Source organism: Schistocerca gregaria, chromosome 8 (assembly GCF_023897955.1).
Source record: "Schistocerca gregaria isolate iqSchGreg1 chromosome 8, iqSchGreg1.2, whole genome shotgun sequence".
Classification (NCBI taxonomy): Eukaryota; Metazoa; Arthropoda; class Insecta; order Orthoptera; family Acrididae; genus Schistocerca; species Schistocerca gregaria.
The window spans coordinates 259,559,223-259,580,448 of NC_064927.1; the positions used below are offsets into that span (position 1 = coordinate 259,559,223).

A 21,226-nucleotide genomic window follows, 5' to 3' on the forward strand; every position below is an offset into this window, starting at 1 on the left:
GAGATAAAAAGCTATAGAACCACCAGACTTTCCATACTAAATACAATTACCAAAACCACACAGAAAGACCACTAGACATTGGCTATGAATAAATCACAATGGTTCATCTGCAAGTCATGAACAAAGTTATAGAACAGAGTAATGGGTATCCAAAACCACTTTGTCCGGGACTCATACATTATCAAAATGCAATTTCAACTAAAATTATGCCAATATCCTTTAGAAAGGAAAGAATATTAGGGTTTAAATATCCATTGATAACAACGTCATTAGAGATGAAGCTCAGCTTAGGGAGGAACAGGAAGTAATCAGTTATGTCTGTTTCAAGGAAACAGACCAGCATTTACCTTTAAGTAAGTTACGACACCATGGAAATTGTGAATCTGGATGGCGAGATGAGGATTTGAACTACTTTCTTTTACAGATTCAAGTACAGTGTCCTACCATTATACCACCTAGCTCAGTACCCTTCAAAACAAAGCATCAATTCTACATATGTTATAATGTTCTAAAGAATTAAAGTATCAATTCTATAGCTTCCTTTATATTTCATCAAGATTCTGCTGAGACATTCAAAGTTGAAAGAGAAATCAGACAAAGTGATTCCATACAAAAAGCTATTTCAAGGGTTCCTAGTCAAAGTTTTCAGGTCCTTAAACTGGGTAACCTGATAAGAAATACATGTTAATGGTTTTCTGAACCCACGTCGCTAGCACAGATGAACTATAACCATGCTATGGGACCACATCACGTTTTAATTTAGGCCGCCTAAATCAATTATAATAATACAAAACAATGTATAACCATCACATTCCATAGAAAATAAAAACCAATTAATAATGAAGTCAGAGTATCAGTTCATATTTTTTTGTATTTAGGATAGCTGAAACAATAACTAGACGAAAAGGAAAATACATAAAAAGAAGAGTAACAATGGCATAGAGTGCTTTTGATAAATAAATAAGGTTTTTAAAACTAAGCTTTTGATGTCTCAAAATAAAGGAAGTTTATGATCAGTATGGAAACATACAGAAAAAATATATATGCACACAGCTGAAAACTGTAATCCATGGAGAAGTCAAAGGAGGTCTTTATCCAGCAGTGGACATTAAATGGCTGATGACTACAATCATGATAGTGGTGGTGGTGGTGGTGGTGGTGGTGGTGGTTGCAGTTACTGGGATAAGTGGGAAACAGAAAAATAAATTTAGGGTGTATGTGTAGTCTTACTCACAGGCTAAAATTCACTAAATGTTACATGAAATCCCCCTCCCCAAAGAATGGTCTACATTCTAGATAAAAAATGTAAATTCTGAGCATCTGTAATCTTTACAAAATATATTCATTAACAATAACACACTGTATTATCTGCTATGTTATCCTGCGATAATGACATACATTTCCATGACACACAGTACTATAGACTAGTTAATCAACTTGCTTATCACAAGACAATATGCAGGAGACTAGCTTATAAGATGTGTGACTTCTCATTGCTGTGAAATAATTGCATTTGTGTCATTTACGCGACTGTTAGCTAATATGAAGGAGACAACCTCACAACAAATCACCAAACAGTTGTATCTAGAAATGTCCAGCACTGTTAATGTCTGGCACAAAGTCAAAATCATCATTACAGTTTAATGATTCACTGGACACATTCACAAGCCAAGCAGAAAATTATAAATAAAAATACATGACCCACACCACAACACACATAGCAGATACCAGAATAAACTAATATTATTTGCTGCATAGCGTAAAAACTAAACTCATTAAAATATTATACTAGTGTTGTTACACCATCTGCCGATCTTACGGATTCTTAACATTTTACATATGAAATAATGTTTCATTAGAGGTCCAGTGCCACTTGACAAGCAAAGTTAGAGATGATCGTGGTGACCTACAATTAGAGTGGCCAACTGTGAATTACTAGCACCTACAAAAAGTAATACGCAACTGAAAAATCTGATGACATAATTAATTAAATCAAAGAAGTGATGGATATAGTATATAATGTGGAAATATGTACTGAATCCATCTCATCCAGCTGCTGTGATGAAAGCACTCACATTTGTGGCACAGGCTCAAAGCATCCACTTAATATCTGTCATAATTTGTTATTATAAGCATATCATGGTCTATTCTGTGTTCAGCACGGATTAGCATGGCTTCATAATTTATCTAACTGATATTGCAAACAGCAATAGTTTCCTTCATACCTGACTGCTGTCTGCTTCTCTCTGTTGCTGCTGTATTCTCAAAAACAGTTCTCGCTGTTTCTTGGGAAGGTGGAGAGGAATATTGGCTCCATCGTTGCTTTCAGTGCCACTTTCACCTAGGAATGTTAATTCAGGTTAGATGTTATCAGAGATCCTTAACTTCAAGACACCTTTTCTCCAATCAATTATGTAGCTACATAATTTAATAATTTTACCAGTCTCTGCCTGAGAATCTCGTGCATCATGTGCTGAGTCAATCTTCTGTGGTTTCTCATCTTGTGGCTCTGATTTAACAATACTTATTTCTTCAGAATTTGAAGATTTTTCATCTGTTGTAGTCATGCTGAAACTTTTACTTTTTACAGACTCGTCCAGTGTTGAAGCGTCAGGAGACAGCCTGTAAAAAAATTCCACTTAAATTATTATGTATGTAATTATTGATGATTTTCTTCATACAGTCTATCATTGATTGGAGGAAATAAATACAGAAAGATGCAGTATGTGCCTTCTTTTGAATCTGTAGCTTCAAATCAACATCATAAAATCTATGCAGAAATAAAACTACTATTTACTCACTTTGAGCGTTTATGATGACTTTCTCTTTTGCTCTTGTGTTCTCTCTTCCTATGCTTATCATCTCCCTTTCGATGTTCCCCTTCATCAGAACTTAAAGTATCTTGATAGAAACGGAAAGTCGGCCTTTGTACATCATGTTGCACATCAGAGTCATTCTTTCTCTCTGGTGTTTTCTCGGCATTAAATTCTTTGTTATGCCCTGATGGCATTGAGTTATCAGAAACCCACCTATTTTCCTTGCTTCTAGAAGGCCTTGACTCCAGTTTTGAAGATGAGGTAGGTGAGTCTGTTCCATCTATAACAGAGAAGTATGTGTTGCATACACTGTTTTTACTCCGATGAAGAATATTTAAATGTCTGCAATGTTTTTTTTTGTAAATTTAAATGTTTATGCAAATAAATCACTTTCACCTATTTACATATAAACTGACTTGTCCAACATCTTACGCATAAGCTGTTTTTGTAGGAAATAGGACCAATGAAAATACAATATAACATGAATCCCCAACACAAAAAGAAAAGACCACGCAATGAAATTGCTAAATTTAGGCGAATGTCCTAGTAAGATTGCTGGCATGTAATATTATGTGTCATTTTTCATATACATATAGCTTCATAAGCATGACAGTATAAACACTGATAATTGTGTATGCAGTGTATTAGTGGTGGCTATGGCTAAAGCAGTGTAAGCTATAATTATGTAATAGTAGTTTTTCAGTAACAGTGTACATGAGTGTGTGTGAGCAATCCGGCTGACAAGACATAATCAAGGTGGACAACAAAAACTGTGGTAAAGAATGGTTACTAATTAAAGAAAGAACTGTGTTCAGTCTTTTCATAAGTAATATCTCTGATTTGCAAGCATGGAGAGGGTTCTACACTTACTTGGAGAGAAACATACTGATGTTTAAGGTTAACAGAAAGAAAATTAGTCCTACGAACCAAGAAGATGCACAATATACCGAGTCATACGTTTTCCCAGCACCCGCCTTGTATTTTACTGCTACAGTTTGCCGCTGGTGTTGCAGTCATGGCTTCTGCATGCAATGGAGCAATAGTAGATTATTACCAGCACATCAGGAATGGTAAAGTGAAGACTCACTTCCATAAATGATTTCTCCTGTCTACTTGTGCAACTCTTATTGCTGTCACACAACAACATGCAGCACATACACACAAAAAAACTAAGATGCAGTGATGTGTGCCTGTATGTTAAACACCTTTGTTAGACCTTTTTCTTGAACACAAGACCGAAAGTATTGTAGTAAATCATCCCTACATATTAAGAAGTGTCATTCTCAAATATATCTATGTCTCATTAAGTTGTGGAGGCATTTACTGGGATCCTATCACCAAAAGAAAAACAAAACTAATGTGTCTGCCATACATTGTTCTAATATTGTTCTTGGGTGGCTCTTTATTCACACAAAATAGTCAGTGCCATAGAAAGGGGATCTCAGATTGATCCTATATTTCAAGATTTGGTCATAATTAGTAGTAACTGCCAAAGTACAGATGGACTCCTCATTTGATTTGGTTTTATAGAGAGTAAACTACAGCACTGGCACATTACTTAGCTTGCATTTATCACGAATCTCTTGCTAAGCATAAAGTCACAAGCAACTGGGAGAAAAAAAAAAATCATAAGTGTCACCTGTATGTAAGAAGTGTAACAGAACACACCACTATCCTTAACATCAATGTGCTGCAGAATTCCTAAACACATTCTCAGTTTGATTATAATAAATTTTCTTGAGATGGTAAAGCTTCTGTCTAGAAAATAGCATGGACTTAGAAGGCATTGCTTATGTGAAACTCAGCTTGTACTTTTCTTGTACAATATCACGTGAACCACAAATGAAGGGCAATGCGCAGATTCCGTACTCCTAGATTCCTGGAAAGCATTTGACATGGTTCGGTACTGCAGATTGTTAATGAAGGTATGAGTATATGGAATATGTTCCAGATGTTTAAGTTACTTCAAGACTTTTATGTAATAGGAACCAGTACATTGTCCTTGTTGATGAGCGTTCATTAGAGACAAGGTTATTAAGAGTGGAGCAGGAAATTGTGGTTCTTAGTCTCTATTCACCTATTAAAAACACCAGAAGATTCAAACCAACTGCAAAATCATTTAAACATTATATCTTCATGGTGCAAACAATGACAGTTGAGTTAAACAATAAAAGTTGTGAGGCCATCCAGATGAGTAATATAAGGAATAATAATGAAATTAAGCAACCGGAAGCATAAAAAAATTTAATTTCATTATCAGTTTCAGGCACTTGGGTGCCCTTCTACATAACTACCTATCACAATATTTTCGCTTGTCAGCAATAAGATGCATACAGCAAAATGCCATGGTTACGTGGTTCACAGTGCCTGTATAAACAAACAGACCAATACCCTTAACATCAAGATTCTGCAGAATTCTTCAGCATATTCCCGGTTTGAATATAATGAATTTCCTTCAGACGGTAAAGCTTCTGTCTACAAATCAGCATGGACTTTAAAGGCATTACTTACGTGAAACTCAGCTTGCACTCTTCTCACGGAATATCCTGTGACCCACGAATTAAGCGCAACAGAATTTTATACAGACACTATGAACCACATAACCATTGCATTTTGCTGTATGCATCTTACACTCGCAAATAATGGGATTTGTATAACCTTCTGAAAAAGAGCACTAAGTGCCCAAAACAAGTAGAGAAAGAAAATTTCTTTTATGGAATTGGTTGCTTATTATTTCGTTATGTACAACTACAGTTGCTGAGGATGGATAAAACACTAAATAATAAAAGAAATCCATTAAATTTTGGTTACATGATAAATCACACCAATCTATAGGCTGTCAGTTTAATTAAACACCTGCGGATTACAATTACAAACAACTTAAACTAGAACGATCACAAAGAAAATGTGGGAAACCAAATTAAAGCTTGTGTGTGTTTCACTGTCAGAATATTTGAGAGATGCAACATATCTACTAAAGAGACTGCCTACACTATGCCTGTCTGCCCTCTTCTAGAATACTGTCACATGGCTTGGGATGTTTATCATATAGCATAAATGGAGCACATAAAAAATTACAAAGAAGGGCAGCTCGTTTTATATAAACACAAAATAGGTAAAGAGTTTCGCAACTGAGATGGTAATCATTACAACAATGAGTTTTTTAGTGCAGCACAATCTTTCCATGGACTTTCAGTCTTCTCCAGATGCAAAAATACTTTTATGATGCCTACCCACATACAGAAGAACATTCATTGTTAGAGATGGGAACTTTGGCAGAATTTCTTTTTAAATGTGTTAAATCTATCTTCAATTTTAATGTGAATCTGTGCAATTTGCATTTTTGTGAATGCCAAGCAGCAGTTTTGTGTTGCCTTTCTCAGCCTTTTTTATATAATTGCTGAAATAAATGCCGTTTTATCATTATTTGCACCTTTATTATTAAAAATATTAATAAGTGTCCCCATGAAAAGAGGTACCAATAGGTAAGAGCTTTTAAATTATCACTTGTGTTTCCTTGGCCTATTATCAGATGACATCTCCATCAAAAGCAACAATGAATGTTGAAGCTGAGATATGGTTTCATTATTGTTCTAAATTTCTCTTTCTTTCAGTTTCCATTGTGACACTGTTGAGCATGTACCTAGTAACTTGCTGAAATGTTGTGTTCCTATCACAGTAGATTGTAAAGTTACATTAATATTTCAGGTTCCAATACATTTTATAATAACTGTAGAATAATTCTGTGCAAAAGTCACCAGTTGGCCATTTTACCTCTGAAGATGTCTCCCACAGTCTGAGAGAAAATGTTAGGAGAAAGTTTTGTACACTGACAACAGCCTGACAGCTCGGGAGTTTTAAGTGATGACTGTGCAAAATATGTTAGCAGTCAGAGAACTACAGGTTGCAGTATTATTTTGGACAAGCCATAAGACAAAATAAAAAAGACCTAAGGAGAATGAAAAAGGCAGTATGGGCTACCACAGGTGAGAACCCATGTCATGCACTCTGCCCACCTGGCAGTGAGTCATGGTGTGGCTACCAGAGTGCTGTTACTCAAGGTGAGACCTACAAGCATAAACATTCTTTGCAATTAGCTATAATAGAAGTTATAAAACCTATACATAGGGCTCTTAGTGACAAGATTATTAGAAAAATGTTTACATGGCAGGACTCAAAATTCAAATGAAAGTTTCAACAACTGCATGTGGGAACGGATACCAAAAACTATTCTAGTAGGACCAAACATTTTGAAAATAGGCGTGCCAAATGCTGTTCTATGTTTCAATGATGGTGCAAAGCGAAAGCTTAACGTTATGGAACTGTGCTTCAATGACGGTGCAGTGTCAAGGCTTAATGTTGTGGAACTGATGGGAGTGCCTGGTGGACTAAATATGCATAGAGCTCTAAGAGCCACTGACAGAAGAAGACTCTTTGAAGCAGAAAAATTGATGTTGGAACCCCCCAAAGAAGCAACAACAATAAGTAGTAGTGTGAAAAAGAGAAGAGAGGAAGAACAACACAGGAAACAAGATTAATATGGACCTGGGATGTATTAAGTTTAATAGAAAACACAAGTTTTAACTTTAACTCGAATTTCCTGGAAGTTAAATTATTTTATGTTCTGCTACACTTTGGCTAAAATCTACTAAAGATAGAGAGCTTAAATTTTGTATACTGTCTTGAAACATGCTTAACTATAAAGTAAACTACTCTTGTGAATTAACTTTTAAAAAAACCCTAAATTCATTTCCAAAATTTTTGATAATTACACTTAAATGACAGCACCATCTTTTCAATAGTTGGCTTTAAAGATAATAGTGTAAATAACTTACAGGAGAGACAAACTTTCTACTTTGTTTTTATTTTGCGTAATGTGTACTTATGATGTGTACATAAATAATTAGCATACAATTAAAAAAAAGTGTGAGAGATAAAGCTGTGGTTCATACATAAAAAATGTTCCCAAAAGATGTTTTAAAAGAGGTAAGCATCATATGGGCTTACAAATCTTATCCTTTGGGTTACACTATCTATAAAACTGACAATTTTTTCAAGGTTTCCCCAGTATTCAAGGACCGTCCCCTTAAAGACATTGCAACAAGTATCCCGCTGGCCTTTCAACCAATTGCAATGAAATGATAGCCACAGATTTCAGCAACAGTTTAAAATACTTCCAGTTTTCCCTGAGATGACTAAGGTGGTGTTGCTCTGGAGGATGAAGTATCTTCAACTGTAGCATCAAGGAAAATTCTTGAATCTTCAGACGTGAGAAATGACTGAAATTTCATTGTGGTCGAGTTTGTTTCCTCCCACATGTGATCTGCCAGCTTCAAGAAAAGGGCAACCTTTGATGCAGTGATAATGGTGGAGCATGTACCAGGGAAATGGGGTTCATTAGTTACAGAAAATTGTAAAATTGGCTTTTTCGGGAAGTCCTGATCTTGACAAACTTAGAAATATTCCAAAAATTCTATAAGCTGACAATTCTATTACAGTAAAAAAGTATCCCACAATAGCTTAGTATTTTAGGTTTGCTCTAAGTACCTCTGTAGATGTTGGGAAGTCATTTACTCAGTTGAAAAATGTATTATCTGACAAGAGACTCAACATGACTCCAGAAAATTTAAAAAAGCATTTGGTTGTCAGGTGCAACCAATAAGCTGCTAAGACATTGTAATGCAGAAGCTTTCAAGATTTTTTTTCCTTTTCCTGTTGAGTACATTTCTCATTTTGTTTAAAACTCTAAATACTTTAAAGATATAATATATGTTAACATACAATGTGGATTGTGTGATTGTCTGAGTAGTGTAGCCTAGTAAATAAATTATATTAAAAACAAAGATTCCAAGACTTACCAAGCGGGAAAGTGCCGGTAGATAGGCACAATAAATAAAACACACAAACACACAGAATTTCTAGCTTTTGCAACCGACGGTTGCTTCTTCAGGAAAGAGGGAAGGAGAGGGAAAGACGAAAGGATGTGGGTTTTAAGGGAGCGGAAATACTTACCTTAGGGGGAAAAAAGGACAGGTGTACACTCGCACACACACACATATCCATCCGCACATACACAGACACAAGCAGACATAATAAATTGACGTGATAATGTCAGGTTTTTCTGTATTACCTATTTTAGCTATTTATAATGTGTTCTGTCTCCTTGTTTTAATTATTCGTACATTCTAAACTTCTGGCCTCTGATCATCGTAATAAAATAAAATAAAATGAAGTCATAATAAAATAAAATCAGAGTTTGCACAAAAGGATTTTCCTGCACATTATTTGACAGTGGAATGGAAGAGAAATAGTTTGAAGGCAGTTCAACGAAACCTCTGCCAAGTACTTATGTGTAAATTGTAGAATAAACATATAGATGTAATACTGGAGCTGATAAGTAATCCCACAGAGGTTCCAACATGTGTACCAACACGAGGAGGAACCTATCACTGTATTGTTAAGATTCTAGATCAGCATTTACACTATTAAAGCATTTATAAAGTGGAATTAGTAATCACCCCACTATGAACAGCTGCTCACATTATTATAAAATAGTCTCCATGGTGAAAAACACTGTTGCATAAAGGCTCATAACATCAAAAAGGGAAATTAACTGGTTACATCTTCATTCAGGAAGCCACTCACAATGGAGTAATTAGTCATTGTGGAAATGCAGCCACTTATTTCCTACAAAGAGTTACACGGAAATATGGAACAAAGAATAGTGGAATCCTCAAAAAGTAAGGGAACATCTCAAGCACAAGCATACCCGCATATCCTCCTCTCCCCTCCCCCCCCCCCCCCCCCTCTCCCGGCCCTGTGTCATTGGTGCAACATTTGCCAATGTTCAAGGAGCTTATGAACCATCACTGTACTTACAAAGTTCGATCAAATTTGTGTCAAAAAACATACTAGATATGTTAATGCTACCACTTCATAATGGGTACCTACTGCTCACAATGAGTTTGACAGAGAGAACATAAATTGTATGCAATACGTAAATATTAGTTTGTTGTTGGGCAGATAATGTTCAAATATATGCAGATCCTTTCTATTATAAAATTTTTATTAGTTTTTGACACTGGCGACCAGCATGAGGAATCTATCACAAAGTGAAGGTACAATGCTACTTAAGTCTATTAGAACCCAGAGCCATATGGCATTTTTATTTTCAAGGAGAATAGTGGCAAACTGCAAAATACAAATTTGCAATTTCGCAAGAAGTGGCTCTGGGTACATTTTCTAGTAGTCAATATGATGTGCAGCAGTTTATTTATTTTTACGAACTATAATTTTTTAGAGTAACAAGCCTAGAAAGAAATGGCACCAAACAATTTAATTCGCATTCAAATACGAACTGTCTTACAGAAACCTTTTTTATGCATATGTGGACACTAACTTTAAGTGACATCACAAATCATCATTCAAAAGTAACTGCAGTAAAAACAAATGGGAAATTTATTTGCATTATGACCAAGTACCACAATATGTGGCTGTATTAGGAGACTTGAATGATTCTTGATCTACATTCTAGCCTCAGTCTCAACAATAGTAAAGCTGCCTTAAATCTGGAGATTGGTTTGAATAGCATGATTCTATACTATCCAAGACTATTTGAAGTGGTGTGCCTTTGTCTCCTCCAGCCAATGAACTGACTAACCTATCTGATTAAAGAACAACCTACAGTTGAACATTTATCCCTAAGCACAGTGCAACTTTCCTTTTCACATGCAAAAGAAGCAGCACAATATGATCAATCAAATCAGTGTAGATAAGGACACACATTTTCCTAGCAGTTGGGTAGAATTTCAGCAATACTGATGGTAATTTGCAATGGTGGTCGTTCTGCTGCCAGTTATCATTGTGATTAGGATAACTAGTGTGGACCTTGTTTTAGCCTAATCATTTGACTGTACATACATTAGGTGCCTCAACTATGAAAGGCATTAAAAAACGGGATATTGAATAGCAAGCCTTTTTTTTTTTTTTTTTAAATTGAAACACATACACAATTACAAAGTGCAATTTAGATGACTGCTCAATCTTTAAAAGATGTAACTAATCACAAAAACATTCAACTGTATTAATCAGAGACACATTTAGGTGACCAGAGAAGACAAGTGAAAACCAATGACAGAAATATCCTTCGAGTCCTTAAAGCAATGGGCTATAAACTGTTAAATAATATGTGATAAAAATTTGCATGGTTACAGTCACACATAAAATGAGAGGAGCTGATGCATTTCAACGAAATGTACTATCAAATAACAATGGGAAATGAATACTACATTTTAACATACCTTCATTTTCAGATTCTGGCATGGGTGTAGATCGACGTGCTGGGGAATTTTCTCCGTCAACATCCTTTTGTTCAGCTAACCGCTGCACATGGATTGGAACCTCTATGTCAAAAAGTGATGGGATGGATCTGGAACCTCTCTTCGCACTCCCATTCCCAGATCGATGCACAGAACTCCTGTCACTCCTATCAGACCTCTCCCCTCTTTCCACCCTCTCGCTTCTGTCTCTTTCCCTCTCCCTATCCCTTTCCCTGTCATTTCTGTCTGGACGATCGCCTCGTTCATTATCTCTTCTTTTGTGGTACGATCCAGAAGAATTACTGTCACGACCCACACGTGGGTAATCACCCAGCAAGTCTTTTGGTGCAGTCTCCAGATGCTATAAAAACAGATAATTTCATAATTAAAATTTAAATTTTGGGGACTATGTTCATAAAATGCTACATTCAGTTCCTTTACTTATTTTATGCAAACCATCTTGTCAAGCAGCGCAGCACACCATCTACTCCCAATTATAATTCACAAAGATAAACCAGAAGGGCCATCAGACAGAAATTTAAAGTGATATCCAATATTATTAAACATATATAATGAAATATTTGCCATGGGTAAATACATGTCAGTTCCATTTGCCAAACCAGTACTTTAAAAGCTAACACATTCAAACCAAAGGGAATGCTGTCACAATTTGTGTAGTATTCAACTCCTCATACCTCTGCAATAAACCATTTGTCATCACAGTCTACGTGTGGCCCTGTGCAAGTTAAATGACAGAAAACCATTGTTTTGATAGATTATATTGTCTGGAGGAGCAGGTGTGTTTGAACTATTGTTATGCTAGTGACAGGCAAAATATTTGCCTAGATTTCACTGTCACAAGCCACAAAGTGAAAAACTTTGAGAGAAATAAATAATTTAAAGCTCAAGACAATAGCTGCTACTTCATAAATTAGAACATATGGACGTCACCCATATTCACCCTGTTGACGTTAGTACTAAAACATGACACAAATGTGTATTTTGCAGCTTAAAGCACTCATTATTAATGCTACTGATGTTCTGTACACCATAAGAATTTTTCCAACAGCTATTTTTGACCACAAAAGAACAAGATCAGTTTAAGAGTCTGTAAATACCACAGTTGATGATTTTGTTTAAAAGTAGGAACTAAATGTAGTACATTCCAGGTGGACGGAAACAGTTAACAGATTGTGCTGAGAAATAATCTTTAAGAAAACAATTCAGTACTTTGCATCATTTCTGAGTTAATTAACATTGAAGTTAGCTAACCAGGTCGTGTGCATGCAAATTCAAACAGCTTGCCAGAGATGGTGTCGGCAAATGGGTTCTTCATTCACTTTCCTACAACTGAACAAAAGAGTGATATAGAAACTGGACATGGGACCATAGTAAGAATCAAACAAAGGCTGAGTTGTTTAATGTGCTATCCATCCACACTACATAGCAATTGACACTAATTGTATCTGGTAGGCTGCTTGAATTTCCACATGAAATGGCCTGATTGGCTAACTTCAGTGCTAAGTAACTCTGAAACAGTGCAACATATCAAATTTCTTTCTTACCAATTACTTCTCAACACACACTATCTGAAACAACAGTATAAGCTTTTCAGACTGTTTCTGACTACCCTGTATACTAACCACCACCACCACCACCCCTCCCCCCCCCCTTCTTCTTCTTCTCCTCGTCGTCCTTCTCTCTCTCTCTCTCTCTCTCTCTCTCTCTCTCTCTCTCTCTCTCAACCACCGCACCCCACCAGTGAACGATATATGATACAGCACAACGTTTGGTCATTGGAGAAAGAAATCATGGATGACCTTGTCTATTTTGCCTGCTGGGAACAATTTCAGACTACCTATAACTCACAGGTAGGTTCAGAGAATAATATGAAATTAATCACTGTCCTTTAAATCACTTACATCCATGACTAATATCTGCTGAAATCATTTAGTATACTAATACTGTTGATATTTACAGCAAATACTATTTTTCTTTTAGTCACTCTAACATACATAAAGGTGCACTTATGATGATATAAATACTATTAGAACAGATGGTGAAATGTGACCTCTAATATTTCAGGAATTTCATGACCTCAGCAGTAAGGGGGAAGGAGGCAGTCTTTCTCCACTATCGTTTGTTAGCATCAATTGCACCTAGTTCTCCAGTTACTTCTTTGCTTGTATATCTTTCATTTTTGCTTGTTGTGTATCTAACAATTCAGCTGTTGCTCACATTTAAAAAAAAAAAAAAGAAAGAAAGAAACGTGAATGTGGAGCTCAATAAAATACACTGTAAACTGCTCTGCCACACAAAACATGTCTTAATATTCTTGGAACCACTGAATATGTACTGTCTTTGATGTAAAACCTGCCACCATCTTGCCACCACAAACACTAAGTGTGAGTTGTTCACTTGAGACACCATAAATATGGTCACACACCAGAATTTTAAGTCTATCCATCTGCATGATCTGAAAATATAGTAAGGTATGAAAGTTTCTGGAGGAAGCGTTGTCTTCCACTTGAGTTGTTGTTGTTGTTGTGCTATATTTGCTTGTGATCTTGTGGTAAAAGTCTCACATGAAGATGCAAAGACTGAAGTCCCAGAATTTTAAGTCTATCCATCTGCATGATCTGAAAATATAGTAAGGTATGAAAGTTTCTGGAGGAAGTGTTGTCTTCCACTTGAGTTGTTGTTGTTGTTGTTGTGCTATATTTGCTTGTGATCTGGTGGTAAAAGTCTCACATGAAGATGCAAAGACTGAAGTCCCAGTTCACTCCTTACTTTAATGTTTTAACTGTATTTTGTCTGTCTGCTTAAAATATAAGTCCAATGCAAGCCCAAAAATAACAACAGTATAGGTACCTTTCCACGAAAGAGCTTGTGGCTGAGTAAGGATCACAACAATTTGTGCTTAAGAGTTTCCTTGCCATGCAGCAGACAGTAGCCCCTGGCAACAGCCATCATCCACTCAGGTGATCATGATGCAATGTATCTTGAGTATGTTTCTGATCTAACATTGGCAAGCATATGATTGTTTGATGTTTTAGTTTGATTTTTCTAAAAACTTTGATAAACTAAGTGGACAGCATGCAATAACACCACAGTGCAGACATTGCTCGCACAGCATATAACTCGAGGAACACTGAAGGGAGCAAACTACCATCAAAGTTAAATTGTCTAAAACAAAACTGGTTTAGGGTATAAGTTTGAAATGTTTATGTTTGATGTGTTAGCAAATAGGTTAGCATCAGTGTATCAATTGCCATTTTCCTTGAAATTCTAGTGTTTGCCTTGCAGTTGCATATTGGATTTTGCATATTTGAATCTTAAAAAATCTTGTTTGTGTGTTGCAAAATATGGTCTCAAGAGGGAGGACATCTATCATTTGTGACATATTGTTCATTCTGGATTTAATAAAGGCGTTAGGCAGTGGAGGCTGCTTGAAACATTTGTGCTGTATGCGGGGTAACCTGCTATTGAAGAAATTATCTGAGAAAATGATTTTCTCAATTCAAGAAAGATTGTTCTGGCATGAATGATTTTGGTTAATTGGCAAATATGATGCACTTTTACCATTTAACCTCCATGCGACATTTCCATTCAATGTGCAAGGTTCGGAAGTCAGGTGCAAGATAACTGCATGCTCCAACAAAGTAACAAAAGGGCTGAATGTATCTGCTTTTCTGCTTGAAAGTCCTTAATTTGCTCACTGACCATTCCTATGCAACACTGTTACCAAGTCACAAGTTATAACGCCATTTTAACTTCATAAAATGAAATTATTGGCAATTTCCTAACAAAGGATGCCTTCTCAAGCAAACAGCAGCGTAGACAGATAATATTTTACATTTGATAGCACAAAAATGGTGGTTTATAATACTAATTGCTCCCCAGAAGTGTGTCCATTGCAGCAGGCATTTGTTGCCAATAACTGAGATATCTTTCAGTTGCAGTGTAAGAAAAACCGCAAAGAAAACTGAATCAAGTGTTGCTATTCCAAGATAATGCCCACCTGCACTTGGCTGATTTCACCAGAGAAGCTATCAGAAAAACTTTTTTCTGGACAAAAATGCATTCTGAACCTGTTTCATAGAATCTTTAACTACAAACCATTAAGTTTCTTCAAGTGTGGATTCCGTGTACTGCTTGAGCATTGTCAGACTGTCGTAAATAATGTGACAGAATATATAGTTATTTTATGATTAATTTATCTCTTACATTTCCTACTGTGTTCAATAAACTGATTGAAACACATCATAAAATATGCACTACACTAATAACTTAGCACAATAACCTTACAACCAAAGCTCATCTTAATCAAACATACAGTACATTTAACATGAGCATGCCTAAACGGTGGCTTCCAAATTTAATACTACATATTTCCATAATTAACTAATCATCCACATTATATGTTGAAATTTTAAGTTTTACTTAGAATTAATTATGGTATCTAAAGGAAATACTGAATTTTTGTTTTCAGATGTCTTTAGCACCTTACCTTCATTAGGACAGTTCTCATTTGTTCAGACAAAGGGCCATGACTGAATTTGCATCGAGCACCTGAATAGCATTTAAGCCCAGTATGAAAAAATTTACATGGGAAAGACTCATGTAGGTACAAGCATTTGTCTTTCTTTGCGCAACAATCCATCAAATAAAATTTGCACAGTTCATTTTTTCGGGCGGGCAAGGCATCATGAGAATATGGACAATCTTCACCCTGTAAACACAAATTTAATTATACTACAATTCACCTTTATATAATGAGCTCAATAACTAAATATTTATTTAATTACTTAGTGACTGAAGTTAGAGCTAGTCTGCTCCAATTTCATATTTAAAAATCAATAATCATTTTATGTGTTGGCTGATATTTAGAAGTGAAATTGGCATAGATATATTAATCTGTCTTACCTTGCACAGAGCTACATCACATGACCAATTGCTGCCACTAATTTCCAAACAAGCAAAAAATGTTGTATGTGCTAACTCGTAGCCTGATTTCTTAACTGACGTATCACCTTACTACACACAGTGTTACATTAAAATTATGAGAGCTGTGAACTATGAGAAAGTTGTTTCAGTAAAGGCTGAACACAATTGGATTTATTGAGATTTACTAACCTTGTGACATTTCCCTTGCATGAAGAACATACAAACATCAGAGCGATTGTCACGTCCTCCTATTCGTCTCATGCCTCCACGCATCTTGCCAATGTTCTTTCCACTTGTCACATCCTTCCGACTTAGTGGCATTCTCTTGTTCATGTGATGTCCTCCACGTTGGCTACCAATGTCTCCCCCACCACGTCCCATCGAACCACTCCCACCTCGCATTCTTCGTTTTGCTCCTCTGCCAATGTTTCGGCGCAAACTGTCTTCATCACTACCTCGTGCTCCCCTCCGAACAGGGAACTCATCTCGTGCTTCATAGTCAGATCCCTCTTCATGGTAGGAATCATATGCTTCATCAAATGCACCTGGAAACAATGTCACTTAAATTAATGGAACACAAAGAAAATGGAAGCATCCTTTATAAAAATATGCCTCTATCTTCCACACACAAGAGAATGGAAACATTCATTATAAAAATACGCCCCTATCTTCCATAATCTTTTGATGTTTAACTCACATTCTATCACTTGTTTTCACAATTTCTCACAAAGTTATTCCAATTACCCAACTCAGAATCATTCTTTACACATTTGATTTCACACATTTTGCACAATTCAACTGAAGTTTCACTTCCAACCTCCATCTCCATCTCCACTGCCCAGAACAGAAATCAGGAAATTGTTAACATTTAGTGATCAAATATTGGTGGCTCTTTCCTACTGTTTTCTTTAAAAGTTCCAAAATATTCTAGCTCGCAGATCTAAGTATTAATGGTATCTCATACAATGACAAATAAGCCTCTATTTCTGTTTATGGCATCAAGCCAATCATCTCACAGATAGCCAATTACTGTAGTGACTTACAAGCTTTCAGTATCTTCAGATACATAGCCTTGGAATCCACAACGCTAGTATTTACCCAGTTCCCAATTAAAAGAAGTGTAACTAACTGACACTCAGTATTCTCTAGAAAAACTGCCACAGTCTTACATGTGGAGAGATTAGTACTTTTAGATCGTATTCCACATCTATCTAAATTAGTAAATGCCATTTCCCTAATTCAGCTGTAATGGCATAATATAGTAAACAAATCTCAATGCGATGGTATGATCCTCATTAATGTAATCTTTATCATATCTGATCCTAAGGGTACATGGGATCTTTTTCTACAGATCACTTGGCCATACCTAATCCAGCACAAGCTCATACTGAGGATAATGACTACTTAAAATGAACTGTAAACAGTAATGTATGAGCCCAAAGCAATAAAAGACAATCCATTTGTAGCATTTTAGAATTGTGTTAAATATTCAGAGAATTCTAATATACTTGAAGTTAATTAGAACAAATAAATATAACAAATGCATAACTCAAAACAATGAGTAGTCGAAGACGGTTAAGAAACCTTACTAAGATATCAATATTACTGAGAAAGGAAAAATAATGTAAGAAAATTTAATAAAAATACAATGTTTTGGTGAGTATTTAACATGTGATGAGAATTATAATTGTGAAGTATGTTATGTGGAGAATTTAACAATGCAGTTACACTTTTTCTTGAAGACAGACTGATTCTACCAAACAGGAATAAATACAACCATTTACATTACACTAACCTTGATCACCAAAGAAAGAGTTCTCCCCAAAATTTCTGGAAGGAGATCCTTCAGGGTGGAAATTACTTCGGGTGTTAGGAGATGCTCCTCGGACAAATAACATCTCATCTTCATCTCCTTGTTCGTCCTTGTCTTCCCAAACATCTTTATGGTGCGATTTCCTCCGTTTCTAAATATACGACAAAATACAATCTTTCTTTGCACTTTAAATGCTAACAGAAAGCACAATTATAATTACTTGCATAGAAGAAAAATTATCATTTGTCGACCTGAGTTTAAAAAATTTAAACCAATGGTAAACAACAACAGAAGAAAAAAATTATAAAAAGCAAAAGTACAAATAAATCAGAACATTTCTGTGACACTTAACAAATGCAGTTTGAAGCAATAAGTAACTATGCTCTGAAGACACACGGCAACATACTCAAAGACAGCACTCTCAAGAGGGGCCTCGGATATATATTTTTCTTTTCACTGATGTTTTGGCTTCCATTTCTTTCATTTGACAAAAAATACTCTCTCAAACATCATTCAAGTATAGGAAGACCATATTTTTCACAAACTAAAGCCTAGTATTTTTTCTGTGAATTGACAGTTCTTTGTGTCTTGTTTGCCAAAGCTCTGTACTAGTATCTTTCAGAAAAAAACAATATATAATTCATAACAGGTACTAACTACTTAACACATTTTAACATTGTTATTTATCACAAAAAAATCCAAGGAAGTGGTAGACCATAAAAAAGCCTGTCCCTTGACTGAAACTTTGCTTCAGTTGTGTTGTAGTCAGCGAAAACAGAAAATGCCACTTAGCAACTCAGTCAAATGCACGACCAGACATTCAATAGTGTAACTCTTGCACACAGTCACTAAGCAATGTACAAACCTGTCTGACCACGCATTTCAATACTGGCAACCACTGCCTAACTGCCTATCCTTTATTACACATACAGAAAACAACAATACAGTTTCTCATCAGGAGTGATTGTTACTGATAAATCTAACAAGTAAGGGAGAACTTTCACACAAAATAAATAGTACTAGTAGCACAATTAAAGATCTGAGGACAAAAGGGAGACCACAGACAAAAATAATGATATAGGATGTACAGATGTACTGGATTCAATATTTTACATGACTATCATACAAAATTATTATGAACTGTGCAGACAGACTTCAGTGTGAGCTTTGTTTTGTTGGTGTGTCAGACATGTCACTCAGTCTCACATTCCAACCAGATGTCAAACAAAATCCCTATCACACTGGAACAGGAAAAAAATATTCTGTGCTATGGTCTTAAATCATAGCATGCATGATAATCTGACAAATGCTAGAGTAAAATTGTATCTGCAAGTATAAAAGCAAACATAATTTGAATTGCATTGTTATGAGAGACTTTCCATCACAGTCATGCTTGGTTGTCTTCCACAGAACTCCTACCAACCCTCTCAGAGCCAACGGAAATGTTTTGATGGGTCTGTCCTAACGTTACCCACAATTCAATGAACCTAACTGCTTCCAGATTTTAAATATAGAATTTCTTAAAGGAAGAACTCGACTGTAATGATGTAGAAGTTGAATGCACTAAAAATGACAAAAACACATTGAAATAATGCTTGTTCAGTCTATTTAGTGTCAAGAGAAAATTACTTTCTTTCAACGCTAATGTTGCCTAACTTACTAAACAAATGTTGATTAAAAGTATTGTAAGCACACTAAAACATGCTACTAAAAAACAGAAGACAATATTTTCTTATAATGAAAAAAAGAAGTTGGAGATGCCAAGTACTGTCTGTGTCAACTTACTTTTTCTTATTTGTAAATAAAATTACCTTAGAATCTCTCTTATCATCTTCATCTTCATTCTCCTCTCTGTGTTTCTTCTTGCGTTTCTTTTTCTTTAGTCGCCTTTCATCATCTGAGGATGTTCTATTTTCGTCCTTCTCTTCATTATCAGTAGTGGTTTCATTTTTAGACACAGTTGTAGCATTTGGACTAGTGGAGCTGGCAGGTCCAGTTGCTGCCTCAGTACCTGCTAAAGCTGCCTTCAATGCTTTCTCAACATTGCTTGCCCAGTCATCCTCTTCTGTTTCACTGTCATCATTCATCAGGCGTGGTTCATGGTAAATCCGAGGACCCATTTGTCTTCGGTGGTGCTGTGGTGGATGGCGGCGGGGAGGGCGGGGAATCATAGGTACACGGCGTTCCTTCTTTACTGGAGGTGGAACAACTGGAACTTGCACTGGTGCCTGTTCAGTCTTTGGCACTGGTGGAGTTTCATCAGGAGTTTGCACCTCACCTTCTTCTGGTAATTCTCCATCTTCAATCTCACCCTCTTCTAGATCAGCCTCAGTCATACTGCAAAATGTTCATGCCATTGTCAGACATACGATAAATCAGCGAATACATATTTTCATTTACTCACTATATCTACATAAATATTTATCAGATTATTTTCCATTAAATTATCTTATGCTCTGGTACCATTAAACTATTTTACATTCTCTCCATTTTATTTTTGAAAATTATTATTTCAGAAGCTAAAATTCTGTATGCCGTCATCAAAAATTATGTCCTGCCCCCCCCCCCCCCCGCCCCCACCTCATCTTTTCAGAATGTTACTGTGTTATATTTAAATAAAAATTCTTCTTGAAGAGAGAATTTATGATGAGCATAAACAGCTCAAATTCAGGTCACATATATTGGCCATACTGACAGCCGCTCCATTGGTGCAACCACAATGATGGAGTATCTGTCGAGAGGCCAGACAAACTTGTCACTCCAGAAGAGAGGCAGCAGCCTTTTCAGTAGTTCCAAAGAACTGTTTAGATGACTGGCTGATCTTGACCTGCAACATTCTACCAACATGACTTTGCTGTGTTTCTATTGTAAACGATTGAAAGCAAGCCATTATTTTTCTTGAAGACGTGCAGCTCTCCTGTATGGTTAAATGGTAATGGCTTCATCTTTGGTAATATATTCCAGATTTAAAACAGTGCCCCATTTGGACCTCCAGGCAGGCTCTACTCAAGAGGACATTGTTGTCAGGAAAAAGAGCATAATTTAATCATTGCTAACACCTGGTTACGAATCACGAATGAAGGTTGTACGCGTAGAAGAGACCTGGATACACAGAATGTTTCACACTGATTACTTAATGGTAGGACAGTGTTTTTGGAACCTGATTTTAAGCTGTATGACATTTCAGGGGCAGATGTGAACTCTGACCACAATTCATTGGTTAGGAACTATAGATTAAAATTGAAGAAATTGCAAAACGGTAGGAAATTAAGGAGACGGGATGTGGATAAGTTGATAGAACCAGAGACTGATGGCAGTTTTGGACAGAACAT

The 21,226-nt window shown here is 36.1% G+C and overlaps 1 protein-coding gene across 8 annotated transcripts in view; it reads right to left on the bottom strand.

Annotated features, from left to right (window-relative positions):
- Nucleotides 1-21,226, bottom strand: part of LOC126284080 (uncharacterized) — an 86,707-nt gene that overhangs the window by 23,009 nt on the left and 42,472 nt on the right. For all 8 annotated transcript variants that reach the window (XM_049982714.1, XM_049982719.1, XM_049982711.1 and 5 more), the window contains exons 2-9: nt 19,706-20,231; nt 17,877-18,045; nt 16,271-16,626; nt 15,645-15,866; nt 11,117-11,495; nt 2,802-3,096; nt 2,441-2,622; nt 2,226-2,341 (exon numbers count right to left, since the gene is read on the bottom strand). In XM_049982714.1, coding sequence (XP_049838671.1) covers nt 2,226-2,341; nt 2,441-2,622; nt 2,802-3,096; nt 11,117-11,495; nt 15,645-15,866; nt 16,271-16,626; nt 17,877-18,045; nt 19,706-20,231 — 2,245 coding nt within the window. The remainder of the gene's footprint in view (nt 1-2,225; nt 2,342-2,440; nt 2,623-2,801; nt 3,097-11,116; nt 11,496-15,644; nt 15,867-16,270; nt 16,627-17,876; nt 18,046-19,705; nt 20,232-21,226) is intronic.